The sequence below is a fragment of the Leptopilina heterotoma genome, unplaced genomic scaffold (assembly GCF_015476425.1).
Source record: "Leptopilina heterotoma isolate Lh14 unplaced genomic scaffold, ASM1547642v1 Lhet_81, whole genome shotgun sequence".
Lineage (NCBI taxonomy): Eukaryota > Metazoa > Arthropoda > Insecta > Hymenoptera > Figitidae > Leptopilina > Leptopilina heterotoma.
In genome coordinates, this window is record NW_025111185.1 from 3994000 (window position 1) to 4015542 (window position 21543).

A 21543-nucleotide genomic window follows, 5' to 3' on the forward strand; every position below is an offset into this window, starting at 1 on the left:
TCTTTGTACTATTTTTTTTCTTAACAAATTTTTTCTCTTTATCGCAAATTTCGTCTTTTTCATTAACTCGTTAATATAATAATACAATAATGATAATAATAATAATAAAATTAATAGAAATAATATCTAATAATGATACAAAATTTGCCAATTACTATCAAAAATTTTCCATAATTGTGAAATTAAATTTTTACAAATCTGTTAAATTTTTTTTGTTTCTTTTCTTTAAAGTACATAATGCTTAAAAAAATAAAATTATAACAAGTCTTTTCAAGAGAGTGACCAATGATTTAACTCATGTTAATAATCTTTTTTTATATATAGATATATATATATTTTTCTCTACTCCATTTTATACTAAGATAAAATTATGCTATCTATCAGTAAGCGGTTGATTCTCGACGAGTCAATTCCTCGTTGCAATAGTAGAATTATAAAAGAGACAGTGCGAGACTTTCACTTTGAATTTTTAAAGTTCAACTTGTGAAATCAAATGAAAATGTGTTTTCTCTCTTTTCTAAAATGCAGTGAATATTAAAAATAAAAAACATTTATTAAAAAAAATTAAAAACTACTTTTTTTTTGCTCCCAATTATTATTTAAGACAGTGGTGAGTTAAAGAGATAATTGCAATATGGATCAAAGTCCTGAGAATTCAGATGAAGCATTAAAAACGGAACAATGTGAAGTTGATTTAGCTCCCTATCAAAAATTATTAACTGAAAATAATGAAAATTCCGATGGAAATAAACAAATGAGCATTGAATTTGTTAATTTAAAATACAGTGTCGAGTGTAAAAAAGGTTTGTTGACAAAAATCGTATGAAAAATAATATTGCAAATAAAAGAATAATGTAAAAAATAAAAAATTAATATAACTAATAAAAGAATAATATAAAAAATAATATACGAAAGTTCACAAACGAAAATTCAAAAATTTAAATTCAGAAATAAACATTCAAAAGTAAATATTCAACAATTGAATTTCATTTATTTAGATTTGAGACGTAAATAGTAAAAATAATTTACAAAGACGTAAATTATAAGAAATTTTTGAGTAATTTATTGTTTTTACAGGAAATTTTAAGGATATTCTCAGAGAAGTTTCGGGACGTTTTCTGCCAGGAAGATTGACGGCAATTTTAGGACCCTCTGGTGCAGGAAAAACGAGTTTGCTAAATATTTTAGCAGGACGAAAAAAAATAGAATCTCAAGGTTGTATAATCGTGAATGGAATGAAAATATCATATCAAACTTTGCAAAAACATTGTTGCTATATTCCTCAAGAATTCGCATTAATGCCACTTCTCACCGTAAAGGAAACTCTTTTAATCGCTGCGGAATTAAAGTTAAACAATACCTACGATGCACGCGCTCGAGAATTGATAGTTAGTATATGCAAATTTTTATTTTAGTGTATTAGTATTAGTACTAATTGATTATTTTATTAATTATTATATTATAATTATAATATCCTTACAATATAATAATATTGTAATAATTATATTATAATTATTATTTTAATTAATTATTAAATTTTATTTAGAGAGAATTTAGAACAAATTTTCCATTAAGGTCATGTTATTCAGTGGTCACGTGCTCCATATACTTTACTATGGGAACACGTGACCACTGAATAACATGACCTTAAAGAGAAAATTTTTTCTCTTTGAAGATTAGATGAAATTTAGCTAATTTTATGATGGAAAACTGACTGATTTCTGAATTGGAAAATATTTTTGTAATAATTTGTAATTAATTATTTTGTAATTTATACTATAAATAAAAAAATACTATAAAATAAAAAATGTATACTATAAATTTATTATAATAATAATAAAAATAATAATAATAATAAGAAAAATAATAGTAAGAACAATATTTTTATGAACACAACTAAATTGAATATTGAATATTTAAGGTAAACGAGATTGTTAATAAACTTAATTTGAATGAATGCTGGAACTCAATAGTACAAAGACTAAGTGGCGGAGAAAAAAAACGATTATCTATTGGGCTTGAAGTCATTACAAGTCCTTCAGTACTACTTTTAGATGAACCAACGAGTGGTCTTGATAGTGTTTCATCAAAACAGGTATGTGCACTTAAATTTAAGTGTGTTTCCCAAATTGAACATTTGGTAATTTATTAAGAAAAAAAATTTTTATTTTTAATTATTTCGTTGGTATTTCAATTTTCAATTTTCAATAATCAATAGTACATAAATAATTATTCAAAAAAATCTAATCGATTAATACATATTTATTTTTTTTTTAAACGTAAAAAGCAAAAATAATAATTCTAAGTGCATGTTGAATACACTTGCTGTGCAATAACTACATAATCATCAGCAATGAACCTCATGAATATTGAATGTCAAGTTTATTGCGCACATTCAATTAATAAACCTTGGATCACTTTTTTTGTCCGCAATAATACAAAATTTCAAGATAATTGAATTTCCGAAAATAGTTCATTGAAATATTTTCAAGTCAATGAAAATTTTGTCAAATTGTATTGAAATAAAAATTTTAATTAGAAGAAATTTATTACAATCTTTAAAAATAATTTTGAATTCAAAGAAAAAATTATTTATAAAGATTGTAATAAATTTCAAAGACGAAATTATTTTTTTATTTATTCAAAAATTGGAAAAACTTATTCGAAAATAATTAAATTTCAACTATGATAAGGCGTGAGTTTGCCCATACTTTTAACTACATCAAGAAAATAATTTAAATATTATATAAAATATTTTATGGTAATTTTATGTGAGGAATTTAATGGACATAAAATAAAATGAGTCAGAAAATATTTGTACCTCTTTTGAATTTTTGTTTTTCCTCAAAATTTGTAGATTTTTAATGACAATTGAATTCCTTACAAAAAGGAACCATAAAAATAATTCTATGGAATTTTCAAAGAAAAAATAAATGAATACGCCGATATAACTAAAATTTGGAGAATCGTGTAATGCAAAAAATAATAAAATAAAATTATAAAAATTTACATTTCTATAATTAAAAAATACTTTTCATATTACCAAGTACTGAATGAAAAATTAAATGCAAACATTGCTTATATTAATTGCAGGTAATTGAATTGTTACACTCCTTGGCACAAACAGGGTGTACAATTATTTGTTCTATTCATCAGCCGAGTAGTCAATTATTTTCGCTATTTGACGATATTATCATTCTTGGTCAAGGAAAATGCTACTATTGTGGTCCTCGGGACAATATTGTCGATACTTTTAGTGAAGCTGGATTTATCTGTCCTAATTTTTACAATATCGCAGAATTTGGTAAAATAATTTTTCTAATAAATAATACTTTTATTTTTCACACTTTTATTTCTTATTTAAATTTCACGAGTAAATTTTTTTCAGTCCTGGAAGTGATAACAGAGAGAAGAGCCGGTGACTTGTCAATTTTAGAAAAACTTCATACGAATAAAGAAAGAGAAAATATATTCTATGATGAGACTGTAAAAAACAACAAAAATAGTAAGATACTTTTTTTGTGTTTAAAAATATCAAAGAAATTAAATATTTCAATTGAGACTCCGGATCTTAAAAGGGCACTTTCCCCATAGACTTTACATGGTGAAAGTGCCCTTTTAAGATTTGGAGCCTCAATTTTAAGAAAACACTCTTTTTTAATTCTCGAATTTAATTTCTTAATTTAATTCTCGAATAAAATTTCTCAATTTAAATCTCTAATTTAATTCATCAATTTAATTCACTAATTAGATGAAAATAGAAAGTTGTTCATATTTAAAAATTTGGAAAACGAAAAAGACTCTAATGTGGAATCGAGGAGGTACGCAGTTTCCAATTGGGTCCAATTAAAAGTATTATTAAGACGTTCCTTCATTTGTATACGACGAGATAATGTGAGTAATTTATAATTGCTCCCCAAGGACCACATTCTTTTATTTTAATAAATGGAATATATTTTCAGACGTTGACAAAATTGCGTTACACTACTCATTTAGTTGTAGCACTTTTATTGGGAATAGTATTTTACAAATTTGGTGAGGTGTCTACCAAAATACAAAGCAATATTGCTTGCATATTTTTCATCTTACTTTTCCTCTTTTTTGCAAATTCGATGCCGGCTGTTCAAATGTGTAAGAAAGAAAAAATACTACTACATAATTTTCCAAATAAAAAAAAAAAATTCGCCAAATACCAAATTTATTTATAGATTTCTCTTTTGCAAATTAAGTTCCTACAGAGACTGCAGTTTTCGTCAGGGAAAATTCAAATAACTGGTATTCACTGCACGTGTACTATATTTCTAAAGTTGTTTCAGATCTTCCTTTGCAGGTAAAATATTCCCTATTGTAATTCTTTTTGTTCTTCAACGTAATTTTTAATTATTTTTAATATTTTTTACTTCTAATTATTATTAAATCTAATTTTAATTTTAATTCGAATTCTAATTTTAGATACTTTGTCCTACTAGTCTTTTATTAATTGTTTATTACTTAACCGGACAACCCTGTGAAGTGACGAGATTCGTTCAAAGTTGGATTATTTGTGTCCTATTCACTATTCTCGCACAATCTATGGGAATTGTTACGGGAGCAGCTTTCAATACTGATGTATTACACTTATATTTTTCATTTCTAAAATTTCATTCAGTCGTATATTTAATATTTTAATTATTTTTAATAATTTAATAAATATTTTCTCCTTACAGATTGGAATGTTTTTAATTCCTGCACTGAATATTCCGATGTTTCTTTTTTCTGGATTTTTCTTGAAATTTAGCGAAATGCCATATTATTTTCGTTTTATATCTGAATTGAGTTACTTCAGGTAAATTCGTTTTATTAATAATTATTTATGTTTAAAACGTTTGAAAAAAGGAATAGAAATTTAATGTTTAAAAAATTTTCAGATACGCTTTTGAAGGAATACTTCAAGCGATTTATGGATCAAATCGTCGGATTTTTAACTGCACTGTCGAGATGTGTATCACACCCGGAAGAATTTTATCTCAATTAAATATGCCTTCTGTAACGTATTTAACTACTAATTTAGCTTTAATTGCATGGACTGTTGTTCTTCATTTTACTATTTATTTTGTGCTGAGATGGAAATTGTATATCGCTGCCAAATAGAATTTTTATACGAATCAAAATTTATGCCAGTCAGAAAAATGTATATTTTTTTACGTGAAATTAAATATTTTTGCTAAAATAAATAAAATTTGAACATTTTTGAGAATTTTATACGCTTCATGAATGAGTGATAAATTTAATGTTGAACTAATGAAATGTATGAAAAAAACATATAAACGGAAGGTTCAACGATTTCTTAAGATTTACTTAAATAGGAAATATTTTATCATTGATATATATACATAAACGTACAAAAAGTTGCTTTATCACTTAAATATCTCTTTACCAACCTTTTTTTAAAGTCTAAAATATAATTACGCAAAATAAATAACCATTAAAATATACTGACTCTAAAATTATAACATAACTTGATTTTAAAAGACTTAGCAAATTTTTTTTTTACTTTTTTCTATTATTAATTATTAATTCTGAAATAAGTCTTTTAAGTTGATCTCAAAATTTTCAATATGAAATACAGAAAAACGAGATCTAAATTAAATAATTGTAGAAAACTGTCGAATACATAAGTTTCAACTGAACGAATTCAATTATTCGAGTATTTTGTTTCCAATGGAATAAAATGCTCTTTCTTTTTTTTTTTTTTTATCTCGCTGCCATAAGTTTCCATCGCAGGAGAACGTATGCTAGAAAACGAGTAATGAAGAGTATCACAATGAGAGCAATTACATCATTCCAAAATTGATCGTCTCTCATGGCAATTTCATTTAAAAATTTTCTTGGATATTTATAATGGCAGTAGTCTTTACAGGCAAGTGTCTTTCGGTTCAGTCCATAAATTGCATTTATGTACCTGATATCAAATTAACATTCTTATTATTTTTAACTTAATATTAAATTCCTAAACTATATCTATGTCCTATATTATTTAAAAAGAAGCCATTTTTTGTACTTTTTCATGTACCATCAATTTAGCGATTTTTATTAAAATCTAATATGTATTTTTAAAAAATAATTTAACTCACCCTTCCAGTCCATATCGCAGATAACTGACATAAGTGCCCCATTTCAAAAAACCGGGCATATCACGTAGAGTAACACCAAAACCAGCAAACATCATCATTGGTACAGAAATAGTCGGTCCCAAGAAAGTTCCATTCTGAAAATCGTATTTTCATTAAAATTCTATTTTAAACATCACCCTTAAAAAGTTCAAATTAAACATTCAGGGCTCGAACCAGTGAAAGTATTTAATACGGTCTTTACGGACCAAAAATGAAAAATTACTGACAAAAATATAACCAGCCCGAGTCAAATAAGAGAACATTTTACTAAAACTATAAATTCAATTTTTTCATAACTATAAAACATGAAGATATCAATAACTCCGAGTCTTCGACTCGGAGTGATCGATTTCTCCATGTTTTGTAACAATTAAAGATGACCGAGTGATGAAATCATTCTTTTATATTATAAGAATATTGTACTTCTTCAAAATTATTTTCATCATTTCAATTCAATTATTATTTTCAAGAATTTTTAACTAAAATTCTTCTTTAAATCAATTATTTTCAATAATTTTCGAAAAAGTACTTTAAAAAATTTCAAATCTATTGGCACAATATTCAATTAAATTTATATTAGAAAATAAAAGCTTCAAATAATATTAAAAAAATTGAATTAAACTTTTTTAAAAAGACTAATTTTAAAATTCAAATATTTCTAAAAAATCACGCACTGTTTTTAATAATCAATTATTATCTAAAATTTTAACTGAAATTAATTTTTAAATAAATTTTTTATTATAAAATTCTACTAGAATTCAATTATTTGAATATAAAAATAAATAATTTATTGAATATTTAAATGTTTCTTAAATTTTAATTCTCATAAAGAATTTTTAAAATAACTGAATTCATTTGACGAATTTTAATAAAATTTTTAAGATTAATTACATTTTTCAAGGAATTTGATTAAATTTGTATTAAATTTTAATTGAAATTTTGCAATGAGTTTTATTATTTATCAAAATAATTGAATTCCTAAAAAGAATTTTATTATTTACGAGAATAATTGAATCTTGTAGAAATTTTATTATTTATGAAAATAATTGAATTATTGCGAAGAAATTTCTAAAAAAATTTGTACATAATTGAATTCCTGTGAAATTTTTATTATTTTAAGAAAATAATTAAATATTTGCGTAGAATTTCATTAAAATTCTTTTAAATAATTGAATTCTTTTGGAAAATTTTATTAAAATACTTAGATATTGAAAATCATTGAATTGAGGAACATTTTTGAAAATAATTGAAATTTTGACAAGAATTGTATTAAAATTTTTGGACGGACTTAGTTCGAGCCCTGAACATTTGTTTAAATTCCAAAAAATCACTTATTGACAAGCAGACTTACTACTACATTAAATACTGCTCCAATCATAAGACCAAAACTCTGGGCAACGAAAGATACCAATAAACTAATTGTGAAAAACATGGAAAATCTTGTCACGTCAGGAGGTTGAGCAGACATAAAATAGACAATAAAGGAAAATATCGTACAACAAAGTACTGAGACTGGGATATCAATTATATTCACAGAAACGTAGAAAGCCTTCAGACTGTACCACCGATTAAAGTGTTCCTTTTGCAAAATACTCATTTCCGTAGGAACTGAAAATAAATTTAAAAATTACATTTTTGAATAAGCAATAAGAAAATTTTAAATTAAAATAAAAATTTAATTTACATGTTAAAATAGTCAACATCATTGTGGTCATCATGTGATGCATAAGAATACCAAAAAGAAGATTATAATTGTCAATTACACGTTTCCCATCATTTCCTGCTTTAATGAAGAGAGATCCAAGCATAAGTCCCGTACAAATATTTACAATTATTCTCAAATGCGTCAAGGTCTGAAAATAAATTTAATAATAAGTGTTTTAATATTCAAATTTTTTTTTTTTAAGTAGAAAAAAATTGTTTCTAGACAAAAATAATATTCTTTGACGAGAATAATTTAAAAAATAGGTTACTTTTAATAAAAGTGGTTTCATTAATTACATACCGGATCTCTTTTAACTTTAATCATTCCTCTACCAAGAAGAACCTTCAATTGATGTAACTGAGATGTTGCTTGTAAGCTTTCTTCCGACTTTTTCTTCGGACTCGAAGCTATAATACTCTTTTCGTTCTTACGATCCTCTTTCTCCGGAAATGCGGCTAAATTAGGTAAAGAAATTTTTTTTAAAAATTCGAAAACGAATTCAAATAACGAATTCGTTGTTTAACAAAAAAAGAAATACAATTAAAAATATTCCGAAAAAATACCTCTCAGTGCCCTTAAATCTAATAAATTGAGCGACTTGTCGAACCACTGTAAACTTTTTCCATTTTGTGTTGCACAAATCATAGATTCTACTTTGTCTTCTCCGTATTCATTACAAGCCAGTTCAATTACTGAAAAAAGTATCTTGTAACATGAGAAATTTATTCTTCTATTATAATTTTTCTAATATTTATTTAATTTTTAATTAGATTAATATTTTTACCATAATCAGCTGGATTGTGATACATTGGACAAGGAAGTTTAACGCTGTCTAAATACGGAACTAATTGATGAACTGCTCCTTGATATAAACATTCTCCATCAGATAGTACATAAACCTAAAAAGAAAATTAATACTAAATGAAAAAAGCTTTTTTCTTAGTAAGTAATTCTATAAATTACATTTTTTTGTAAATTAAATTACCTATCAGGGTTGCCAGAAAAATTAGATTTTTTCTTTTTCTAATTTCTAGACGAAATTTTAACTTTTTCCCTGACCTAAAAGAATAGTCGGATGCACTTTAAAAATGATTAGATAGACAAAAAAATGTTTCTAATATGTATATTTATTTGTGAATATCTTTAATGAATCTTTAATCTATCTTATCTTTGTAAAACTATTCGGAAACAAGAATAGATTTTTTAGATTAAATCTTTAATCATTATCATCAGTTTTCCTTAGATTAAGCTTTTCAAAAATAAAAAATTTCAAACCCAGTAAATAATTTATAAAAATTGATACTATAACTTCATTAAATTATTTTCATGATTTCAATTCAAATATTTTCTAGAATTTTTAACTAAACTTCTTCTCTAATTTGATTTATATTTAATAATTAAACAAAAAGAAGTTCTTATTTCTAATTACAATTATTTAAAATTCATATTTTCTAAATTTGAAATTTTTCGAAATCTTTTGAAATTCAATTATTTATAAAAATTGCAAACACAAATTCCATACAATTCAATTATTCTTGAAATTTTTAAGTAAAATTATTATCCATTAAATAATTTAAAAATAATAATTTTATGATTTTTCTTCTTAAATTAAAATTATTTACAATTCAAATTGTCTAAATTTTCAATTTGAAACCTTTTGAAATTTAATTATTTATAGAAATTGTAAACAAAACTCTTATAAAGTTCAATTATTTAAAAAATTTCTAAGTATAATAATTCGCTAAATAATTTATAAATAATAATTTTGATTAATCTTCAAAAATTAAATTTTGTACTGATTTTGTAAATAAATAAATTGTTTAAAATAAATTCAATTTCATATTCTGTAAAGTTCAAATATTTTCGGAAATAAAAATAATTAAATCTTTTAAATATTTTTAAAGGTTGCTTTTTGACATCAAAAACCAGAATTATCTTATGAATTCTAAAAATTTAATATTTTTCCAGTACTTTTGATAAAAATTCCCTTAAACTCCCTGACCTGTGGCAACCCTGCATTAATAAAATTAACACATAAAAAATTACCTGATCAAATAATTGAAAAAGAGAGGCACTCGGTTGATGAATAGTGCACACAATTGTTTTTCCTTGAGAAGCAAGAAGTTTCAACAAATTCACAACTTGCATACAAGAAGAACTGTCAAGACCTCTAAAATAAAAGAAAACAAATTATTATTTTCTAATACTAAAATATGGAAAATTATTTAGAGAATTATTTATGCACTTAGAAAATTTCATTATCTTAAAATAATTTAATCGGAATAGAAAATGGAAAATATTTTTGTTCTATTTTTATGCATCTACATTTTTTTAATTGATAAGTCATGATCTTTATGCGTGTATTCGTAATATTACGATTAATCGATTCTTTTAAAAGAACAAAAAGAAAAAGAGAAACATCAACTAATTTCCTTGTGGGAAGTTCAACCATAATGTCGAACAGAATTTTATCGAAATCCATTCGTTACAATTTCATTGAACTTACGTTGTTGGTTCATCCAGAAACATTACAGTGGGGTTGTTGACCAGTTCCAGCGCAATGGACAATCGCTTCTTTTGACCTCCACTTAATCTTTCTGCTTTAGTTTTTAAATTTCCATTTAAGCTTAGGGTGGTTAAGATTTCATCTATCTGTGACAAATTGAATAGTAGATATGTACTTTACACTTCTTTTCTATACTTAGTTTTCATTGCTCAATAAACTATAATTTATTTTGGACTTTCCGCTTATTTTAAAAATACTTTTCTTGTAGAGTTATAATTATAAATATTAATATTCTGAAAATTTCTTCAAAAGAAGTACTATTTTGTGTTTATTTTAAAATTCTTTCATAAACTAAATTAAAAAATACAATGTAATTATTTTTAAACTTACAATTTTCTTTTTCTGTTCCGTTGGAGTATCTGTTCCTAATTTGAGATCTGCGGCCACTCTCATATTCTCAGTGACAGTCAGTAAAGGCTGCAATCTGTCGTCCTGTGTAATATACGCACTACACCTGTAATCAATTTTTTATTTACACTCAAAATTATGTTTAATAAAATATAACATTAGTGAGATAAAACTTTTTTCGAGTTTTTGCTGAAACAACCTTCGTTTACTTAATTAAATTCAAATTTTATTCCTTTATCATCGTTCACAAATATTTAGAATAAATGATCCACAAGTTTTGAATGCTCAAATGAACGAAGTATCTGTTTTAATATTTCCTCGAATTACTAATTGTAATAAAAATTGAAAATCAAAATCTTACATTTAGAAACTTACAATAAAATTTTAATCAAAAGAAGAAACAAATAAATTTCATTTATCTGAAGGTTCAGAACTTCAGAAACATTAGAATGATTATTCTTTAAATATCCAATTAAAAAAAACAAACCTTCTGAAAGAATTCAAATCTCGAATTCGACCATTAACGTAAACAGTGCCTTGCACACCGGTTATTCGATATCCGGAAAGAATATCGAGTAATGTGGATTTACCGGCTCCAGAAGGTCCCATTATAGCAATTAGTTGCTTTCCCGGAAGTCTCCCATTGATGCCATGTAAAATTTCTTTCGCTCCTATTTTTAAAAAAGAAAAAAAAGAAAATAAAAGCGTTAAAAATTTTTTATATATTTTATTTCCAAACTTTTGTATTCAGTTTCGAAATCAAATTAGAAAAAAATACTCTTGAAAAATCCACAAATAGAATAGAAAATACACAATCAAATATGAAAAAGCTGACTAAGTTAGACAATCAATTTTTTTTAATTGTTTTACAAATTACAACTTTAAGCAAACATGATTAAAAATTTTCCTCATAGAATTAATGGAAATCCTCTCTTTTTCTCTTTATGTCTTTTTAAATTAATGTGAATTGGTGAGCAAAAAGAGGTTTTGAAAAATTAATAGTCACTGATAATAATTATTCTCAGTGTCATTCACAAACTTCATCATTAAATACGAAGAAAATCATAAAAAAAAACTTGTCAAACTTTTTTTATCAGTGATATAAAATATCACCTTTGTTTTTCATCGAGTCGACATTTACTATATAAAAAAGTACTTAATCATTTTTCGTTTGATTTAGAAACAATTAAAAAAAAGTCCATTTGACAGTTATTCAAAGGGATAAAATAAAAATTCGTAAAATAAATATTCAAAACAATTGGAAATTCATCAATTAAATATTCGAAACAACGATTGTAAACTCGTAAAATAAATATTCGAAACAATTGTAAATTCGTCAAATAAATATTCGAAACAATTGAAAATTCATAAAATAAATATTCGAAACAATTGAAAAAACAATATAAATACCTTTTCGAAATCCCAAGGAAACATTGTACGTTATATTCTCGAATATAATGTCCATGTAGTCCTCTTTTTTAATCAACGCGATCTGAGGATTTTTGTCTTTTATTTCCATTTCTTCATTTCTCAAACTTTGCTCCAAATAAGTAGTGCATGTCGAATTTTCATTTTCGTCCGGGCCCTTCGATGCCTCATGCATTAAAACCTCCATTATTCTTTCACTTTTTTCACACTAGAGAAAAATATGAATTTTTGCCGATTAGATGAAATCGACTGTCGCTTTGAGAAAGATAACCAATCTGGAAAAAAATGAAAATTGTCTTCTGTCAATTGAAATAATATTGTTTAGCTGTTACTGATTACTATATGTCGCAATCATGGCAGAAAAGTGGGGAATCTAGATCTTTGTCATCGAATTCTTTTCTTTAATATTTTTTTCATTTCTCTTTTTTTTGAGATGAAAAAATTGCGTATATCAACTGTATTGGTCACACAAATGTTTATTTAAATTTTCTTTACGTTCACAATATATTACAATATTTTTTTAATTTAATTGTTAATAAAGTTTTTTCTTCTTGTTTCCGAAGAGGACAAACGTAAAATTTATGTGTTTTTTTTAATTTAACACCTTTGATACTTGTTATTATCTCATCAAATGAGGTAAACTATTATTGTGAGAATTTAATATTTAATTTTGTATTTTCTTGCTGTTCTGTATTTAATAATTTTCAAAAATTAAGGAATAATTTTTTTTGTACATTAACGAAAAAGAAAAGGTTTTGAAAAAATTGATAACTGTTTTACCAAATTTTCGATAAGAATTATTTAATCTAGCTTTGATGAATAAATGTCAATAATCAAGATCGAAGGTCTCGGGTTAGTGGACTTGGATTTAAAGTCCACTTTTATAACAGGTAAAGGTGGATTCTCTAGATTCAAGTTTAGTCACCGATTAAGATTACATCCTCTTGGCATCATTTTTTGCGAGTCTGTGCGTATAAGACGGCCTTGGTTTAAAAAAGTTATTTCATTTTTCACTTTAAATGTCTATTTATTTCACATAGATGCATTATGAATTGTAAATGTCTTATTTATTCTCACGAATCTTTAATCATATTTGCATATTTAAATTTCATTTGCTGTTGCAGAAGAAATATTTTTTTTTTGTTCCCACTTCCTTCATTGTCATGATTGTTATTAATTACTCACAACTCTTTCTTTTATTTTCTTTTTGAGACAAAATTCTTCAAATTTCTTCTTTCATTAAAAAGAGATATTTTTTCTAAGTTGTAAATTTTGTTTATAGAAAAAAAAATTTTTTTTTTTGAAAATTAAATAAGAGATAAAAGTAAATTAAATTAAATAATTAATATTGATTGAATTTACTGATATATATCTATTTTGTAAAATACATCTGACATTGAGAATGGAAATTCTAGGAGAATCTAGTTTCTGTATATAAATGATTTCACTTGAAAATCAGTAAAGTGTAACAATCAGACAAATTGGCACACTTTTTATTTAATGATTGAGGAGGGTAATTGCACGCGACTTTAGCGAATAAAAACAATTGATAACATTATTCTGCAAGACAATTGGTGCCTGTCCAAGAAGACTTTAGAACCACGTGCATTTTAAAATGATAACAAACGATAACGGATGGTGGTTACGATCAAAGTCCAAATAAATTATGATTCATATTAAGTATATGTATTGTTACAAGTTTGAATTTGAACCATATATATATTATCACCCTAGTGCATTCATATCGTGTTAGCGTGTTTACGAAAAAAAAGAAAAAATTATGGTCACTTTGCCTTGCAGTGATAAGAGGAAATAGTAACAAGAATGATTATTATAGTCCTGATGAAACTCCTTTGTGTTTCCTACAACGCATCATACAATTTTATTATCTTGATGATTATTTTTAAATATTTATCAACTGTCACAACATACTATAATTAATTTTTACAGTTAATTAATTAAATATTTTTAGTTTTTATATTTAATTAAACATTTTTAATTTTTATAATCAATATTTTCTATTTTTACAAATATTCAATTTGATTGAAAATATTTTTAAATAATAGAAAATGTGGTGTACTTCAGTTAAACAATAGAAAACAATTTTCTAATCTAGCCCTTAAACGATAAAATAGATAATTTACAAAAAAAATTGACCTCTATGAAGAAGTCAATGAATTAATGAAATTAAACTTGAAATTCATTTTTCTAATTAAGTCTAATTTTTAATTAAATAGATTTTTAATTTATTTTGATGGCTTTGATATATTATAATTCTAATGTCGACTTTGTTCTTTAGATAAAAGTTCAATTATTATTTATTGAATATGAGTAATTTATGCCAATCACACTTTCATAAATATTAATTTAATGTAGTTTTGTTGTGAAAAAAAATTGTGAACTAACAATTAATTAATTTAATGGTAATTTATTTTCTTGCAAACATTTCTAACAACTTAATAATAGTTTATTAGTAAACGTGAACATTTGACTTAATTTTAATTAATTAATTTAACAAACATTAGAAATTTTTATAAAGAGTCTCTAAGTGTTTCATGAATTTTTTTCTTCATTTTTTTCTTTTAAATTTATCTCATAAAAAGAATATTTTTATGATGAAAATTGAAATAAAAAAATTAAAAAACAAATATTTTTGTTGCGGTCTTTGCTTAATCATTCCATTTTAACTTGTATAAAATTTACATATACTTAAGTAGGCGATTTTGTGAATATTTTAATCAATTTTTCTTTGTGTCGCATATTTTATTTTATTCTTAGAAATTGTTCCTTATTTGTGTAATATTAATAGAATAATTATTATTTATATAATGAGTAAATTTACTAGTTTTATTTCATAAATAATTTGTATTCAATAGTAATGTAGAAATTAGTTTTTCTGATTTTTAGTAGTATTTAAATTTCATTTACATAAAGTAATTTTCGTTTTGTAAATTAAATAAACAAGTTTCATTGAAACTTTTCTGGTAAGCTAATAACAGTTGACGAAAGTGAGTGTTATTGTTTAAATTAAAGTGACTTTTTTTCAATAGAATCACAAATACAGTTAGCCAATTCTTAAGTTTGTCCTACATTAGTGCATCAGATAAATTGGAAAACAGAAAAGTGCGTGAATTTATGTGGACAAAGTTCATAATAATACGTTACAATGCAATGGCATCTGGAACATTAAAAAAATCTGCAATAATGTTAATTGATTTCCACTTGCAAAAATAGAAAATATCAATAATTTTTTCAAAGTTATAATGTAGAAATGAATGCAATTTAATATGATTCAAAAACGTGATCGTAGGGATCAAGAGAATGACAACACTTGGATAAAAAAATGTTGACGACCCTTCTTGAATTAGAAAGTTTCTTTAATAAAATTTTTCCAAGAAATTATTTTTTTAATTGTATTTTTGTTTCAAAGTGCTGAGAATATTAAAAAAAAAAAAAAAGAAATTCATCTAAATTGAAAATTGTTTTCTGTTCTCTTGAATTGAGCAATTGAAATTTACTTAGAAGTAAAATAATACTTATATAGAAATAACTTTAAACTCACCACTTTATTTCTTCTTGGAGAACATCGGTCCAGATTCCAATTTGGATCACTCAAAATAGAAAAATTTTTCGCCTAGGATAAAAATAAAATGTTATCACAAAGAAACATAAGATTGAAAAATGTCACAAAGTGGTTAATAAAAATTGAGTAAATGAATCAAATGGAGAGTGATTCTGTCTACTGTCTACTTACTACTGACGATTCATCCCAGAATCCAGTACACATGTTCTTCCGTCCTACCTCCCTTCCTATCAATTCCCTTCTTTCTTCTCTCTTTTCCTTGTCCTCTTGTGCCATCCCCTCTCTAATCTCGAACTATGAAAAGAGAAATAAATATCACAAATGATCTACGTGGTATTGAAAACTGTTATTCTCAATTATATGCAAAAGAATGAAAAAGGGCTGTATTTATAAACAATTATTTTGTAATCAGACATTCGTTAACTGTACTCCAACACATATTTGATTCAATGTTAATGCAGTAAAAAACGTAATAAAAGAGAAATTATTTGCTTTTTATGGATACATTTTTTAGCAAACTAAAGACAATTAAGCGTGTAATAAATTACATTTCACCATGAAAATTGTTTTTTTCGATATACTGATAGTTTTCCTCTATTAAGATTTTTTCTATCATTTTTCTGAATCTTACTTGAAAATATTCAAATAAAAAAACTGGAAAAAAGGGAGCCACTTAATATTAACAAAAGTACAAAGTTGAAGTCCACAACGTTGATCAATGAAAAAAATTTATTTAATGCATTTAAGTATTATTTTTAATTTAATATTTAATTATAAAATAATTATTATCTAAATATAAACATCAACCTTTACTTTCTAAATAGTTTTGTGTCAATATTGCTGCTTTATTTTTAATTAATTTGCTTAGTGAACCATTTTTTTTCGTTGAGCAATGTTGTGGACTTCAACTTGGTAACAAAAGTAACAACTTCTAGTAATAATTTTCAATAATATTCTAATGTAGTAATTGAAAATTAAATCTAAATACTGAACAAGTTATTACAACACGATTAAATATTATAAACAAAAAAAGATTTATTTAAAAATATTGACTTGTCAATATAAGATAGTAACTATTAAAATAACTAATATGTGCGTAAGTTAGTCATTGACCTGTTAAGATCAATATTGGTTACTAATGAGACCACACATTCAATAATAAAATACCAATTTCAAAACAATGATTCATTTAATTTAAAAATATATTAATTGCAATTTGAAAATATGTTAAATCAACACTTTATTAAATAAATGAATGAAATAAATATTACTATAGAAAAAACTAAAAATGGATTAATCTGATAAAACTCAAAAAAATGTGAACATGAACGTCAAACATTTAAATTTAAAAATGAAGTTTACAGGTTAAAGATCGTTAGGTGAAGTATTACATACATATAATTACATTAAATGTTTCTTTCTGATAAATATTAATTAAAAACGTTAAAAACATTGGAACATTTCTCTTTACTTTCTATTATCAATACTGGAATCATTTTGGTTATTTTTTTCAAGATCTAACAAGTTTGCACTTGCTTTAATTAATTTTAATGAAAAACATTTAAAATATACAAAATTTAATTTAAACTAATAAATGTTCAACAACAAAATGTTTATAAAAATAAAACTTACAAGCAGGAGTTTTACAAAATAGTCAGGGTTTTCTCAATAATATCGACATTTTTTAAATTTTGTAATAATGTACAAACTAATTTCATCTTAAAGTTATTATGTTTTAGCACTAATTAAAATTACGTCTTTTATTTAATAAATCAAGTGTTAAAATAACAAAATATATAATTTCGAAAATGTGCAAAAATCACAAAAATAAAGTCGAATTTAAGGTTAGAAGTACACAAACAAATCTGATGGAAAATATTTTTTTAATAAATTTAACGTTTAATGTTAAATAAATTAATATTTGATTATATTTACCATAAAGTAAAATATAAATAATAATTGAATAACTTAAATCACAAATATACTTATTTTGTTCCGTTTCACTTTTTTCCGTTATTTTTTTTTTTTGTTTTTTTCTTCTCAGAACCATTGATCATGAACTTAATAGATGCCATATACACTTGCTTATAGTTACAAATTATACCGCTAGAGTTACATAAATGAATTCAAATTTCAAACAATCAAATCATCAAATTTATTCTTTTATTGTTCAAAAAGGTTTGTTTATTCTTCAAGCGTAAAGCCGTAAAATATTATAAAGAATATTACAAAATAGAACTTGTTTTCAGTTTCATTGATTATTTAATTATAAATAGAACAATACAAAATTAGTCTAGTGAATATTTTTGGAACTAAGTTTGTCGATTTCCTCTCTATATGAAATGAGTAGTTTAAGGAAGAAACAGTTTGCATTGTGTCAGTCAGTGTTGTAAACAGTTTTTTTACAATTTATTTAAAGACGGAATACAATTAAATATATAATTTGACATTGAAATAATAAAGAGAAAAAATACTAGAAACAACACACAGATTTTTGTTGGAAAACTTTATTTACTTTGCTACCCTTCTTTAACAGTAAGTAAGTAAGTATATTCTAGAAAGACTTTTCTAGAATTATTTATTAGCTTCTTGTATAGTACAGTTGCATTATCTGCTCGATTTTTATTAAGTTATAAAATTTCGCATTCATAATGCTATGCTATCGTAAAAACAATTTTCAAAAGAAAACAAAAAAATTACATATTTATTAACGACAACAAAATTTGAATATAAGGATTTGCTCCGTACGAGAATTTATTACAAAAAAGTTTTTAAAAAAATGGGTGGTGCTCATCTTCACACTCCACAATCTGTATTTCAACACATGATGGGACAGCAAAATGTACCCCAAGAACCAGAACAATGGTTACAAGTACCACAGATTCCTCAACCATCAATGCCATGGAGTATTCCAGCACTTCAGCAACCAGATTTGGTTCGATTTACAGGCGAAAGTCCTCAGCCAAAAGGTTTTTTTTTGCATCAAAAGAGAAAACTTGTAATGCCAGATCTAGTTGACACGTAAGTTTATAAGATTTTTTTCTAAACATGTCATTTTATTTCAAAAATTTTAATACAAAAAAATGTTAATTTCTTTAAATTAAAATATCTTTTTCATTTATTTTAGTAGACCTTCAAAGCAGCTTATAACTGAAGAAAAAATGGCAGCTCATTTTCAACAATTGCACATTTCTCCCAATTCCACACAAACCTGTAATCAATTTAATTCACAAGAAGATTTAGAAATGGACAGTACAAATCTAATAGATTTTGAGAAAATGAAGAAACCCCAGGCAAAATTAATTTTATCCGAAGAGCTAAAAAGATTGCAAGAGGAGCCTATTATTCCATCATCAATTTTATCAAAACTGTAAGTGTATTAATATTTAAAAAAATGTTTAGTAAACCATTTAAATTTACATTGAATAATGAAACAAAAACTGAGTAGATTCTCTCTTTCAGGGAAAGGCCCTCCATGGCGTTAGTTCTCTGGGAACCACCAAATAAACATTTAAGAATTATGCACACTCCAAGGAATACACCATCAACTCCAATTCCCAATTCATCTGATGACAATAACAATGCCATGTCCGATGAAGAAGGGAATAATAATAACGAAACCGTGCACGATTTCAACCAAGTAAGACTTCAAAATAATATTACATCAACTTATGAACCAATGGATTTATAAAAATTAACAAAACACTGAGATTTTCTGTTTTGTATAAACTTTTTTTTTTTTAATGTTGTAAACAGTTGATGAGAAAAGGTAGAAATTTTAAAAATACTTTTCCACATTTTTCGTTATATATCAAAATATGAAATTTTTTTTTTTTGATTTCTAAAATATTCTATAAAAAGTTTGTTTTTTTATTAATTATTTCTATTAGAAATGTATTTTAGTTTTTCATTATATATTTGAATATTTATTGCGATGAAAAAAATAAATTGTAGTGCAGAGAAGTTAATACAGATTGACGGTGTTACGTACATTAAGTAGAAATTATTCACGCTTCTTTACTGCCATTACAAATATGTTTTTTTTAAATGAAAAAAAATTGAATGAAGAAAGTTTTTGTTTGTGATAAAATAAAATATGAATGTAAATGATAAAAATGACAGTTGTGGAAGAATATGTAATGTTAAATTTACAAATGGTACATTAGCTTCATAATACATAATTTATATTCATATTACTGTTCATTACGTATGTATGAAAATTGTACAATAAAGTATGAATTATCTTCTTAATAATGTTTATAGTATTATTTTTTAGCATTATTATTTTCTCTTAGAATAATTTTCTTCCATTTTTTCTCTTATGACAAAAAATTTTTTAAAAATTGACTTTTCTTTCAAGATTTCAGGGTGACCATATGTTAGTAAAGTCAGGGAAATGACAGGAAAAGAATTGTTTTTCTGCAGGGCTCAAACTAGGTCCTTAAATCCCGTAAAAGTCCGTAACATTGCTTGAAGTCCGTAAAAGTCCGTTTTTTTGAAAATTGGTCCGTAAAGTCCGTAATTTGATTGAAAAAGTTCCGTAAAGTCCGTAAATTGTACGATATAAATATATATAATTTGGATAATTTTATAGAAATTTCAAATCATTGTAGGAATTCAATTATTTTTAAAAGTAATCAAATTCTTTCCAAAAATTCAATTATGTTCAAAATTTTTTTTAAATTCTTGTCCAAATTTCAATTATCTTTAGAAATAATTATAAATTCTTCTCCGAAATATCAATTATTTTAAAAAATTTTAATAAAATTCTTGTCAAAATTTCAATTATTTTCAAAAATTTTCCTCAATTCAATGATTTTTAATAGATATCTACTATTCTAATAAAATTTTCCAAAAAAATTTAATGATTTAAAAAAAATTTAATAATAATAAAATTCTTATTAGTAATTCAATTATTTTAATAAATAATAAAGCTCATTGCAGAATTTCAATTATTTTTAATACAATTTTAATCGAATTCCTCGCAAAAATGTAATTATTTTTAAAAATTTTATTAAAATTCGTCAAAAGAATTCAAATAGGTATTTAAAAAATTGTTAATTAAATTCTTTGTGAAAATTCAATTTTAAGAAACATTCAATTATTTAATAAAATATTTATTTTTTTATTAAATAAATGAATTCTTGTAGAATTTTCTAATAAAAATTGATTTAAAAATGGATTTCAGTTAAAATTTTAGATAATAATAGAATATTAAAAGCATTAGAGCGCAAATTTTTAGAAATAATTGAATTTTGAAAAGGTTTTAGATTGAAATCTTTGAAATTTTGAATTTTTCATAATTTGTAACTAACAATTTTGTGGAATTATTTTTTTTTTTTTAAGAAAGTTTAATTGCTGATTTTTTTATATTATTTGAATTTTTTATTTTAAAAAAATTTTTGAAAATAATTGAATTGATAATGATGTTATCAATTTGCCATCTTTAATTATTATAAAACATGAAGAAATCGATCACTCCGAGTCGAAGACTCAGAGTTATCGATTTCTTAGTTTCATAGTTATGAAAAATTTAATTAAAAGGTTTTTTTATTTGACTCGGACTGGTTATATTTTTGTCAGCAATTGGTCCGTAAATGGTCCGTAATTTTAAATACTTTCACTGGTTCGAGCCGTATTTCTGGGAAATTAAAGAAATTGCGACTTTTTCCGACTTTTTTCAAAAATTGCGAATTTTTCGACTTTTCTTCTAAATATTGCAACAAAATACCACATTTTCTAATATAAAATGTAACTTATA

The 21543-nt window shown here is 24.4% G+C and overlaps 3 protein-coding genes across 6 annotated transcripts; 2 read left to right on the forward strand and 1 right to left on the reverse strand.

The window, feature by feature from the left end:
- Positions 1-316: 316 nt before the first annotated feature.
- On the forward strand, positions 317-5228 carry LOC122511281 (ATP-binding cassette sub-family G member 4-like). The gene is made up of 11 exons (XM_043626432.1): positions 317-803; positions 1078-1388; positions 1922-2095; positions 3094-3304; positions 3389-3505; positions 3752-3894; positions 3963-4131; positions 4230-4330; positions 4453-4608; positions 4707-4825; positions 4908-5228. The coding sequence occupies exons 1-11, from the start codon at positions 635-637 to the stop codon at positions 5128-5130; spliced, it is 1893 nt and encodes a 630-aa protein (XP_043482367.1). The 5' UTR covers positions 317-634; the 3' UTR covers positions 5131-5228.
- An 89-nt stretch (positions 5229-5317) lies between these two features.
- Positions 5318-15945, reverse strand: LOC122511280 (ATP-binding cassette sub-family G member 4). The gene is made up of 13 exons (XM_043626431.1): positions 15762-15945; positions 12182-12474; positions 11259-11442; positions 10754-10877; positions 10364-10509; positions 9904-10027; positions 8642-8756; positions 8421-8549; positions 8158-8312; positions 7837-8005; positions 7504-7760; positions 6114-6247; positions 5318-5941 (listed from the first exon to the last, which is right to left on the reverse strand). Exons 2-13 carry the CDS (start codon positions 12384-12386, stop codon positions 5734-5736), a joined length of 1950 nt encoding a protein of 649 aa, XP_043482366.1. The 5' UTR covers positions 12387-12474; positions 15762-15945; the 3' UTR covers positions 5318-5733.
- A 2191-nt stretch (positions 15946-18136) lies between these two features.
- On the forward strand, positions 18137-20036 carry LOC122511193. 4 transcript variants are annotated; one of them, XM_043626302.1, is made up of 4 exons: positions 18137-18325; positions 18517-18803; positions 18910-19152; positions 19245-20036. In XM_043626302.1, exons 2-4 carry the CDS (start codon positions 18562-18564, stop codon positions 19471-19473), a joined length of 714 nt encoding a protein of 237 aa, XP_043482237.1. In that variant the 5' UTR covers positions 18137-18325; positions 18517-18561; the 3' UTR covers positions 19474-20036. The 4 variants fall into 4 exon arrangements, with proteins under 4 accessions (XP_043482237.1, XP_043482236.1, XP_043482239.1 ...); XM_043626301.1 differs by having other exon boundaries at positions 18137-18321; XM_043626304.1 differs by having other exon boundaries at positions 18137-18321; positions 18913-19152.
- Positions 20037-21543: the final 1507 nt, after the last annotated feature.